Raw genomic sequence first — 12,281 nt, 5'->3', positions numbered from 1 at the left:
CAGCTAGATGGTAGCCAGTACTAAACATCAGGGAAAGCCCAGCGTTTGCATGGTATGGCAGAAGACCCAGCTGTCCAGCATCTCCATCTAGTTTTCAGTGAGAGCAGTTTCAGTTGCAATTACTGATTACTAAAAAGCCAGAAAGGGGTCTTTAATCTTTTAATAAAAATACACCGGTCCGGATTCAGTGCACCCAATTTATGTGTCATTTCCTACCAACTCAGTGCAACTCCTGCAGCCATTTGAATGAATGCTGTGTGTGCTCTGGGGTCAAGTCTTGCTGAGACAGGAAGCAAATCTGATCCAGAGAGTGAGGAATGCTGGTCCTTTGTCACAAAACTATTGTCCAGCTAGATGAAGGATTGCTCCACAGTGGAGAAAGGACCTTTTAGCATCCGGTTTTCCCTCAGGTGAACAGAAAGGGCTATCCCACCTCTACCTCTGAATCTTTTCTTAGAAACTTGGCTGCCACAACACAGGTGAGGGTAGCTTCTCTGTACTCCAAAGCCAAATCTCCGTGAGCACCGTACCTCTGAGTAATGAGAGGAGCGCAGCTGCCACCCGGGGTCTCCTGAGGTCCTCAACAGCCACAGGACATAGGCCTGCAACCCCATAGGTCTCCACTCTGACAAAAAGCACAGCAGAGACTGCTTTCAGCACCCCAGGGAATCCCGATTTACAACATCAAGCATTTTCAAAGGCTGTCTGCTATCATGAAGTTTTGTCCCCTCACATCCTTATATAGTGACCCAAATAAATTTTAATTATTTGCTACTAGTAGAAAATAGGGTCAGAGGTGTAGGCAGGTGGATCTTTGTGAGCTCCAAGACAGCCAAAGCTATACAGAGAAACCCTATTTTAAAAAACAAACAAATAACAAATCAAATAAAAAAAGAAAGAAAAAGAAACAGAGAGAGAGAGAGAGAGAGAGAGAGAGAGAGAGAGAGAGAGAGAGAGAGAGAGAGAGAGAATAGGATTGAGAGATTAGCATTACAGAAGCTCAAACACCTAGGTTGCCTGAGGGTACTGAGAACTGTAGTCATGAGACCAAAAAGCCATTTGCAGAAGAGCAATCCATTCAAGGGATTCGCAGGCACTGTCTCCCTTCCAGCTTCCAATCTCATTCTAAATGTGACCTGGTTTATAACTTAGATTTCTCCTGGTTATTTCTTTATTACAGACGCTTTGCTCCTTCCATTCATGTGACACCCTCTCTGATCTCCAAAGCAGTCACCGTAATCCTATTTTATTTTGTGTTGCCTCATTACCTCTGCCAGTGGTTCTCACCCTTCCTGACGATGCAACCCTTTAACACAGGTCCTCATGCCGTGGTGACCCCCAGCCATAACATTATTTTCACTACTACTTCATAACTGTAATTTTGCTGCTGTTATGAATTGTAATGTAAATATCTGGCATGCAGGATGTCTGCTGTTCGAAAGGGGTTGTTTCCCACAGGTTGAGAACCTCATTTAGTCCCTCTCTTCTGTTTTGTTCTTTCAGGTAATGACTTTCCTCTAGTGTCTGGTGAGCTTTGGTTGACTGTAAACAATCTTAAGCTCCATGGAACCAAATGGAAAGTCTGTGATCAGGGTGGGGCAAACCAGAGGGAACTGAGTAGAACTTGCTGTTCTTGGCCTGAATGTTAGCAACAGTGGGTCTTTTGTCCTGCTTGTCATGGAGGGACAAAAGTTACCCCAGAGAGGGATCCTACTGGCTCCTGCCTGGGAGATAATTATGGCAGACAGAAATCAAGGTGACCAAAATTCAAAAAGGGGTGATTTAAAGTGAGGGGCTTTGTGGCTCCCATGAGACCCCAGTGCATGTGAGGCTGGGGCAGCAGCAGCACTGTGTGCTGGGAAGGTGAACTTCACAGTGGGTTCAGGATAGCTTTGGTGAGGGTGAGGACCTGTCTCAGAAACATCAAAGGAAGAGGGTGAGGGACTAAGGATGTAGCCTTTGAATTTCCCTATTTAACATCTGCCTTTTTCTTGTGACTCACTCTCCCGCCCCCCATTTTCCATTTTTTCTTATACTAAGTGCATGGGTTTTAAAAAATGCCTTATGAATCTGGGCAGCACTGTCCACCAGCCTCTATCTTAGACCACAGCTGTGTAACGAGTGATTGGCAAGTCCAGGATCTATAATTTATCATCCCAGAGACTGACCTTCCCATCATTCTCTATGGAGGAAGAGTCAGCAGGCTGTTCTCCTGTCTGGGGGTGTAACCCCTGTGCACAAAGACATCCAACCAGTCTTACCCCGTACAGTGTGGCTTCTGCACCTATTACTTGCTAGGTTGTAGGTCAAGAGCTAACTTGCTTTTCCTTGATGTCTCTTTCTGTTCACACTTAGGTGTCAGCTCCCCTATTGTACCTTAATCACAACTTGTTTTGTTTGTTTGTTTGCTTTGGTTTTTTTTTTGTTTGTTTTTGGGGTTTTCTTTTTGCCTGTGTGTGTGTGTGTGTGTGTGTGTGTGTTTTGCCGGCTTGTACCTCTGTGTACCATATGTGTGCCTGGTGTTGTGGAGGCCAGGAGAAGGTGTCTGATCCCCTGGACTGGAGTTACAGAGCGTTGGGAGTCACCAGGTGAGTCCCTTCGCTTGGTTTTTGAGACCCTCTCTGACTGTGGTTCTCAGGCTGCTCTCTAACTCCTGTGCTCAGATGAACACCCTACCTACCTTAGCTTTGAGAGCTCCATCTGCGAATCTTCACCAGTATTTTAATGGCATTTGCAAGGGATCAGAGTCAGAACTAAGGGCCCAGCCCTTCACCCACAGGGCAATTTAGTTGACAAAAATCTTTGTATTTCACAGTTGATTAGCATTTTAGACATTAGCCAAAAGTCAGCTAGAACCTTCCTGGGTTCCCTCTCCTAGGCCTGAAGCTCCATTTACTCTGCTTAGGGAACTATTTTTCTCTACATTTGGCTACAAAGAAGTTGAATAGATTGTGAATTGAAAGTACGCCAAAGGTAGCTGTGCTTTGTGCTGTGGAAATGTCCATAGTCCCAGCATTTAGAAACAGACACCAGCAAACCCTCAGCCAACCAGGGCTACATAACAAGGATGATATGGGAAATCTCACTGCCTTTCTTACGATAGCAAAATTCAGGGGCTGGAGAGATGGGTCAGTGGTTAAGAGCACTGTCTGTTCTTCCAGAGGTCCTGAGGTCCTGAGTTCAATTCCCAGCAACCACAAACTGGCTTATAACCATCTGTAATCGGATCCAGTGCCCTTTTCTGTCTTGTGTCTGAAGGTAGCTATAGTGTACACTTATACACAAAATAAATAATTCTTTTTTAAAAAGATAGCAAAATTTATGTAATTTGCCAAATAAAACATCTACTATATAACAAATTTCTCTGGGGGACAAATTTCTACCCAGAATTATGTCTTTATTATTTGCTATTTTACTATTAAATCTTCTGCTCAGCCTATTATCTCAAGGGAATAATAAAATAAGATTAAATCTTGTCACTGTCCCTATCTCCTGCTCCAGGACAAATAATTTAGGACATCCAAACCAGCCCTTCCCTTTCTAATTGGCACCCTAGACCAGTGCACTCGGCGTGTCTCAGGGTGACAACCGGAAGTGAGGGAGTCTCCACGCCCAGCACAGTAGCTGCATGAGTGATGATTAGGGAGAGGGCAAAGGAATGACTTTGTGTGCACCATAGAGTCTGTCCCCTAGTCCAGGGCCAGGGTACAATGCTTGGCTTTCCAACAGTGTTGTTTTCTAAGGATGCCCACAGGGACTGGAGAGATGGCTCAGCACTTGAGAGCCCTCATTCTCCCAGATAACCCATGTTCAATTCCTCAGCACCTATGAGTATGCCCACAGCTGTCTGTAACTCCACTCCAAGGATCTGACACCCTTTTCTGGCTTCCAAAGGATCAGGCACATAGGGGATGCACAGACATACATACAGGCACAAAGGCCTAAACACATAAAATACAAATAATAATTGAAAATTGAAAAGAAGGGCCTGGAGAGATGGCTCAGCGGTTAAGAGCACTGGCTGCTCTTCCAGAGGACCTGAGTTCAATTCCCAGTAACCACATGGTGGCTCACAACCACCTGTAATGGAACCCGATGCCCTCTTCTGGTGTGTGTCTGAAGACAGTGTGCTCATGTAAATAAAAATAAAAATAAAATCTTAAAAAAAAAACCCACATTCCATTTGTTTTCATCTCTGTACCAGGATTTTAAAAAACCTGCAGCCCCCTGAGATGACCACTTTTAAGGGCAGCGCATGGTCAGATTCATGTGTGTGGTTCCCTTTGATGCTTTCTGTTTTAACGTGGGGAGGGGATGCAGAGAGCATGGCGTGAATGGGGCGGGAACGGTGCCCACAGGAGCCTCCCCTACACTAGTGAGATGACGACACGAACCATAGCCACGAAACGCTCCAGAGTGCGACGCAGCTAAGCAACGCGATGTCATGTCACAGCCTTCTGAGGACGAGGTACATGAGGCAGGTCCATGGGGGGGGGGGGGGCACACACACAAAATGAGGTTGGTTTGTTTGTTTTTGTTTGTGTTTTTTGTTTGTTTGTTTGTTTTGACAGGGTTTCTCTGTGTAGCCCTGGCTGTCCTGGAACTCACTCTGTAGACCAGGCTGGCCTCGAACTCAGAAATCCTCCTGCCTCTGCCTCCCAAGTGTTGGGATTAAAGGTGTATGCCACCACTGCCCAGCTCAAAATGAGTTTTTTAAAAGATTAATTTATTTATTTTATGTATATGAGTACACTGTAGCTGTCTTCAGACACACCAGAGGAGGGCATCAGATCTTATTACAGATGGTTGATAGACATCATGTAGTTGCTGGGAATTGAACTCAGGACCTTCAGAAGAGCAATCAGTGCTCTTAACCTCTGAGCCATCTCTCCAGCCCTCCACACAAAACGATTTTTAAAAATCAGCGCAAATTGTTGAATGCACACAGAATGTAATATGAAGGCATGTTGGGGAAAGTAGTTGCCGCTTTTAACTGTAAATATTAGCTTTTTTTTTCCTTTAGTCCCTTAACTTTAAATTAAATTGAAGGAAAACCCTCATTTAGAAACAGAAGTACGTCTCCATTCGCGTAACGAGCCAAATCTTTAAGCAAATTGAAATAAATCCTGTGCCTTTATTCCTGGGTTGCTAGAACATCTCTCATCAAATATATGACAAAGAAGGTCAAGTGCTGAAGTCCATAGATCTGTAGGAACTTCCTGCTTTGCGCACAGATCAAATATAGGAGGCCACAAGCTGTTGGCAAAGGAGGGACTTGTAGGATGCTTAAATAGCAGGCATGCTTTCTCTAGTCAGCCAGCAGCTGACCCAGCCTCCAGTCACCATGAAGGCTCTCCTGACTCTGGGACTCCTCCTGCTTTCTGTCACTGCCCAGGCCAAGGTCTATAATCGTTGTGAGTTGGCCAGAATTCTGAAAAGGAATGGAATGGCTGGCTACCGTGGCATCAAGCTGGCCGACTGTAAGTCTCTTGTTCTTGATGGCTCCAGCGAAGCACTCAGAACAGGGACAGGAGGGCAGTGAGTGACCAGAGAGGAAGCTGCAGCATACACTTTCATGATTGTTCCCTGTGTGACTGAGGTCATTGGACTGAAAGCATCAGTTTTTGTCTTTTGAATCAGAGATGCTGGGATGAGGGCTTGGAAGGAACATTGTGTGCCATGCTAAGGCAACAGGACCTGAGGTGCTCAGGGACTGTCACTGGCTTTTCCAGTTGCTTCAGACTCAGCAGCCAATGAGAAAGGGGGCGGAGAAGAGATGGGAGACTCAGCCATTCAGAACTTGGGATCTGTTATCCGGGACTGACATGGTATTTGTCTTCATTTCTCTTACTGTGGTGTGCAACTTTTGAGATTTTTATTTTTTTATTTTTTGACCTATCTACACAGGGCGGAGGGATTCTACTTGTCCCTAATTGCTGGATAAATGAGGGCCTCAGAAACTGAGTATTAAGTGGCTTAGCAGTGTTCTTCATTCTGAGGTGGCCTTTAGTGTCACACAAGGAAAGATGTGGAGGAGGAACAGTTCCTCATGGCTTGTGATCTATGTTATCACAATCAGATTTGATTGAAGTGTTTGCTACTCAACAAAGAGATGTGTGTGGGGGTGGATGGATGGATGGAACTGCAGAATAGCCTTTTCTGTCCTGATGTCCTTGCTTTATATATTCTCATTAGACATATGTGATGGTGCACAATCCTGGAATCCAAGCAATGGGAGGCTGAGGCAGGAGATTGCAAGCTCAGTGGGGTCGGGGGTGATGGTAAAAGCAATGGGAGAATTAGCTATTTTATTTGGAAGGCAGTGGGGCTTCACCACACAGCACTGGCTGACCTGGAACTTGCTATGCAGATCAGGCTGGTCTCAAATTCACACAGATTCCCCAGCCTCTGCCTAACAACTGCAGGGAATAAAACTGAGCACCACTGGGACAGGTTTACGTTTTAAAAGGCTCTTAATCTGGTTATTCTTTGATTTGTTCTCCAAGGGGTTTTCTTTGGGGCACTTGAAAATTACTTGCTGACTGGGCACAGCAGTTCTACCTACCTGAAGGACAGAGGCAGGAGGATCACTTGACACCAGAGACTACCCTGGGCACCACAGCCAGACACAGGCTGGACTAGTGGTAGCATATTCTATAATTTACCCACATGATTGTATTTCTAGTACATCACTTCTAAAATCCAGCCTGCTCAAAAGGCTGATTTTGGTATCAAATATGGCTCATTTGCGGTTGATGCTTATTGATAAATGTTTTTTTTCTTCTCAGGGGTATGTTTAGCTCAGCACGAGAGCAATTATAACACACGAGCTACAAACTACAACCGTGGAGACCGAAGCACTGATTATGGGATATTTCAGATCAATAGCCGATACTGGTGTAATGATGGCAAAACCCCAAGAGCTAAGAATGCTTGTGGGATACCTTGCAATGGTAAGAAATGGCAGGGTACAGTGATAACAACCATTCTGCTCTTATTACAAGAGCAGAGATTCTGTGCAGGAGGAGTAACACTGGGGGAAGCATCAGAAACCTGGCGAAGCTGCCTTCACTGTTAGAGAGTCATCAAATGAACCAAGTAAGGCAGTACGCTCACACAGTGTTTGGCGATAGAATACCCTGTCTAAAGATCAGAGGGCCCTTGATCCGACCTCCAAAGTCAATGAATGAATAAATGAAATGAAGTAAATAGAGGCTGGAAGAATAGTTTTGATGGGAGATTCATCACGGTTTGACCCCCAGCAGCCACAAAAAAGCTGAGTTTGGTGATATGCCTTTGTAACCCCAGCACAGTGGAGTTTGACACTGGCAGATCTGTGGGGCTCACTGACCACCCAGCACAGCCTGCTCTGCAAGCCAGTTCCCAATGGCAAACCCTGCCTGACAAACACTGTGGACTGCTCCTGGGGCAGCGATCTGTAATAATTCCGGCTCTGTTAAATCTGGTTGTTAATTTTTCAAGAGAAGATGGACTTTGGGGCCTTACTTGTAACCAGCTTAGTCTGATACTCATCTACGGTCACTGGGAAGTGTTAGAAAACTCCAGCAAAGGAGTGTGACTCCCAGTGTGAGCACTCAAGGATCGATTTAACTGAAACCTTTGGGAAATGCTTCTATAGAACGTCAATTTATGGTGTCCTTATACGTAAACTTGTATGATGCACATATGTGCTCACACCAAGACATGTAAAGATTTACAGTTTTGCATAAATTATACTTAACACAGCTCCATGATGTGGATATCACACAAAACCACATCTGGAGTAACAAATACTGACCTGGATTCTCATCTTAAAGAGGGACTAACATTACAGGAGCAATGTTCTGTGCTTGAAAACAGCACTCTTAAGTCTCAAGTCACAAAGCAGCTGAGCTCCTTCTGTTTTAATAGTTATAACCTGCTAGGAAAATCTTTATATAAAAGGCTTATAATCTGTTTTCTTTTTAAAGTATTAATTTATCTCTGTGTGTGAATTTTGCCCTATATGATTCTGGTCACCATGTGTTCCTGGTACCTGTGGAAGCCAGAACAGGGCATCAGATCTCCTGGAACTGGAGTTACAGACAGTTGTGAGCTGCCATGTGGGTTCTGGGAGTCGAATCCTCTGGAAGAGCATCCGGTGCTCTTAGCCACCGAGCCATCTCTCCAGTCCCTGGTTTTTCTTTAGGCTACATTTTCCCTGGGAGATGCCCAGGTGACAATTCTCTTCCTGCTCTGTTTCCCAGTGTGAAAATGACCAGGGGCTGCCCTCACCCTAGCCGACAGTCACATACCCTCCAGTGAGTCCTCTCTGCCTCAGTGGCTTCGCTACTTTTCACCAGGCCTGGGATTGCTGTGATCCCGAGCAGTTTCACACGCTCAAACCCATGACCACTGAAGCACATCCAGAACCCACCAGGGACTCTGCAAATGAGAAGTGAGGTCACATGGAAGGAGCCCAGCTGCGTTAAGACATAAGACTACAGCATGTTGTTTTCAAGCACAGAATACTGCTACCATAATGTTATTCCCTTTTTAGGGTGAGAATTCAGTTCAGTATTGTTACTGCAGACGTGGTTTTAAGAGCAAATCAATAGACAGTCTCCAGTTATCACAAATGCACAGACAATGGAGAAATAATTCGTTGAACTCGCTGCTTACTGCCACAGAGAACGTTGGCTGGATCTGACCTGAAGTGGTTCTATAACTGTCCTTGTCATTCCTCACCCCTGTCTTTCAGCTCTGCTGCAGGATGACATCACTGCAGCCATACAATGTGCAAAGAGGGTGGTGAGAGATTCCCAAGGCATTCGGGCATGGTAGGTTAAAACATTGGAAGGGAACGGCTGGCTCTGTTGATATAAGCAGTGTGGCTAAGGCCTAAGTGTCATTCTGAGAAGGGCAGGTGCAGCTGGGGGCTTATCCTACAGTATCATCTTTAGGGAATTTCTCCAGCCTGTGAGAGTCCCCCTTATACCTACTTCCTCTCAGGCCTGCAGGCTAGCTGTAGAATCAGTGGACTGTACATTCACAGGATGCAGCATTGCTCTTGAGCATCCTGTGCTCTGCTGAGGAGGCAGAGCATCAAACTGCCAGGTAGACTCGGCTCCAGAGTCAGAGGCGGCTTCTGGGTGCAGGTATAGCCTGTGTGTCACACCAGCTCTTGGTCCAGAACCCAATCCACTTTAGTGTCACACTCACAATATATCTCCTCTCAAGGTCTGAGTGTGCCTGTGACACAGGACACAGATTTCAACCATTTATCCCCATGTCTCTTTCTCCCACAGGGTGGCATGGCGAGCACGATGTCAAAACCGAGATCTGTCCCAGTATATTCGGAACTGCGGAGTCTAACCGCTGTGTGCTTCTACTGCAGCTCATTCTGTCTCTTTCTCACTGTAGCAGTAGATATGAGAGAGGTCACACTTCCTCGCTCTCCTCTCTAAGTAGCAGGACTTCAGCAGAAACAGGACAAAACGGAGACTTCCTCCTCACAAGCTTCAGCTGATACTGTGCTGTGCAAAGTCTCCCTTGTCAGTCAGCCAGCCAACACAGTGATCACCACACAGACACCTCTGTAGGTCAGTTCTTCACCCAGGAAGTGATGCACATTGAGTTCCATTGGAATTCATCTTAAGCAGCCCTGTGTGAATAAAAATACAAGAACTGTTTATAGGAGACCAGTTGATCTTGGAAAAACAGCAGTTGTGTGAGCTGCAGGGCTTTGTGCTGTCCCAGCACCCAGTTAGAACAGCCTCTGTGGTGGGCCGGGAGGGTTTCTGAGGGCGCAGGACTCTCAGTGGATGAGAACTGAGATTGTCTGGACTCAGAAACTGATCAGGGAACCTGTGACCTTTCTTTCCTAGAGCTGCCCCTTTCATCTTGCTTAAAAAATAAATTCTCAGCTCATGTGTCAGTCTGTTTAACCCCTGAGAGGATGTTCCCAGTGTCATGAGCCATCCAGGAGTGACTAGTGAGCTGTGCCTGTCCTGATCTTTCTTAAGTTCCTTCATTCATACTAACTAACTCTGAGACAGATGAGCCTGTATCAGCAAATAACCACAGGAGCAAATCTAATCTCATAGTGAAAAAATAAAAATGGCATTAAATGATTTTCAACACACAGGTTGTCTTTTCTTTATGCTAAAATGGTGCGTCTGGGGGAAAATGTTTATATATTGGGAAATAATCAACTTGGTAGTCTTAACTGGGCTTACACTCTCACCTACACATAACCAGCTGAATCTCTGGTAAAATTCAAGAGCAATCTGGCCAATCTCCCTCCATTCCTAAGTGGCCCTTGAGACAATGAACCACTCTTTATGTCCAGTGTCTACCCCAGCCCAGCCTCATCTCCATCATGCTGCTCCTTTCTTGTCTCTGCTAGCTCTTAGATTGTGACTTCCTTCCTCAGTGTGGGAGCACTCAGGGCTCTATCAGTTACCAATTTTACATTTATTTATGATATATATTTATTTACTTGCTAGTTTAGCCCTTTGAGCCGCTTAATCACCGTTAACCATGATGTGAAGACATAGAATGAAAAATGCCAGGACAAGTGTCTGCTCTGTTAGAATTTCCTATCCTATTCAACATGTGGAAACTGCTATGCTCTGCCCTGTTCTGCTCAGCACATAGCCTTCTCTATGGTACCCACACTCTGTGTGTATGTGTGTGTGTGTGTGTTTGTATGTGTCTGTGTTTGTGTGTGATAATATTTTTGACCAATGTTTATATATTATATTTTAGACATATATATATACACATATATATATGCATATATATATATACATACATACACACATATATCTAAACATGGGTCTAAATTATAATGTATGTGGGATTCTGTATACTAGCTGTATTTCCATCTCGTAATCTCACCATCAGAACCAGTACAAACAGCGCATTTTGAGCCTGCCATTTGCTCTCCACAAATGGCCTGAATTCACTTCCCTTTGCGTTATCGTTCAAATTCAGAGCACCTGCTGGTTAACTGAGCTCCCCTCTGAGCCGAGAGGAAGGTCAGCCTTTGCAAAAGTCCCAGCAGCCACCCCAGCTAAGAGCTTCCAAAGATCTTTAAAAACTGCATTGGTGGGGCTGGTGAGACGGCTCACTGGGTAAGAGCACTGACTGCTCTTCCAAAGGTCCTGAGTTCAATTTCAGCAACCACATGGTTACTCACAACCACCTGTAATGAGATCTGACACCCTCTTTTGGTGTGTCTGAAGACAGCTACAGTGTACTTGTTTATAATAATAAGTAATTCTCTGGGCCAGAGCAAGCAGGGCCAGAACAAGTTGGTTAAAGCATAATGAGCATGATTGACCAGAATGAGCATAGGTCTTAAATTCAATTCCCCACAGTGCCATGAAGGCTCACAACCATCTGTATGTACAGCTACAGTGTACTTACATACATAAAATAAATAATTCTTTAAAAGAAAAGAAACTGCACAGTCAGAAAAGAGGGAGTGGGGCGCCAAATGCTTCCTTCCAAGCCTGGGGACTTGATTTCAAACCCGGGATGCACAAGATGAAAGGAGAAGTGCACCCATCACATGTCTTAGTGATTCCTAAACATCTTCTCCATCACCTTCTGATTGGTCTGATAAAGAGCTGAAAGGCCTATAGGTCAGCAGGAGGTAGAAGGTGGGACTTCCAGGAGGAGAGTGGAACTCTGGGAGAGAGTCAGGTGTGAGGTGAAGGGATGCAGAGGAAGAAGCTCGCTGGCACTGAAGGAGACATAAATTATGAGCTTTGTGGCAGAGCATAGTAATATATATGGGTTAATTTAAGTTGTAAGAGCTAGTTGGGAACAAGAGTTAGCTAAGGGCTAAAGCTATAATTAATAAATACAAGAATTTGTCTTTACTCAGAGCTGGGGAGTGCATAGAAAGTCGATATCCTCATACACATATATTGATTAATGTACTTTTTAAAATTTTGATGAAATCATGAGGGACCTCCAACTAGCTTCATTCTGTCGCAGTCATGTCTGAAACATTCCCGTGGTGATTGCTACTCAGCAGAGGTTTTCATTCAGAGGCACCGGGCTCTGCCCTAGCGTGTTGGCTGATAGGTAGGTTGTGCTTACCCAGCCTCCTCAGCAGCTGCAGACCGCACAGGAGAGACTTCTTGCCACTGCTCTGGGCTTCCTGCTCAGGAGTGAGTGCGCAGAGGCTCTCACTGTGAAATGCGTTTTTATAAACACCAAGACTTATTTTGTCCCCTGCTCATTACATTGCTCTTCCTTCTCTGATCTCTCCAACGCTGTCATTGTGT

General features: G+C 45.1%; 1 protein-coding gene across 1 annotated transcript; it reads left to right on the top strand.

Moving 5' to 3' along the window:
• Window positions 1-5,260: 5,260 nt before the first annotated feature.
• Window positions 5,261-10,123, top strand: LOC110303803 (lysozyme C-1). The gene is made up of 4 exons (XM_021175023.2): window positions 5,261-5,480; window positions 6,789-6,953; window positions 8,741-8,819; window positions 9,288-10,123. The coding sequence occupies exons 1-4, from the start codon at window positions 5,300-5,302 to the stop codon at window positions 9,352-9,354; spliced, it is 492 nt and encodes a 163-aa protein (XP_021030682.2). The 5' UTR covers window positions 5,261-5,299; the 3' UTR covers window positions 9,355-10,123.
• Window positions 10,124-12,281: the final 2,158 nt, after the last annotated feature.

The sequence above is a fragment of the Mus caroli genome, unplaced genomic scaffold (assembly GCF_978045245.1).
Source record: "Mus caroli unplaced genomic scaffold, Mus_caroli_1 scaffold_9, whole genome shotgun sequence".
In the NCBI taxonomy this organism is placed as follows: domain Eukaryota; kingdom Metazoa; phylum Chordata; class Mammalia; order Rodentia; family Muridae; genus Mus; species Mus caroli.
This window is presented reverse-complemented; position numbering and strand designations above follow the sequence as displayed.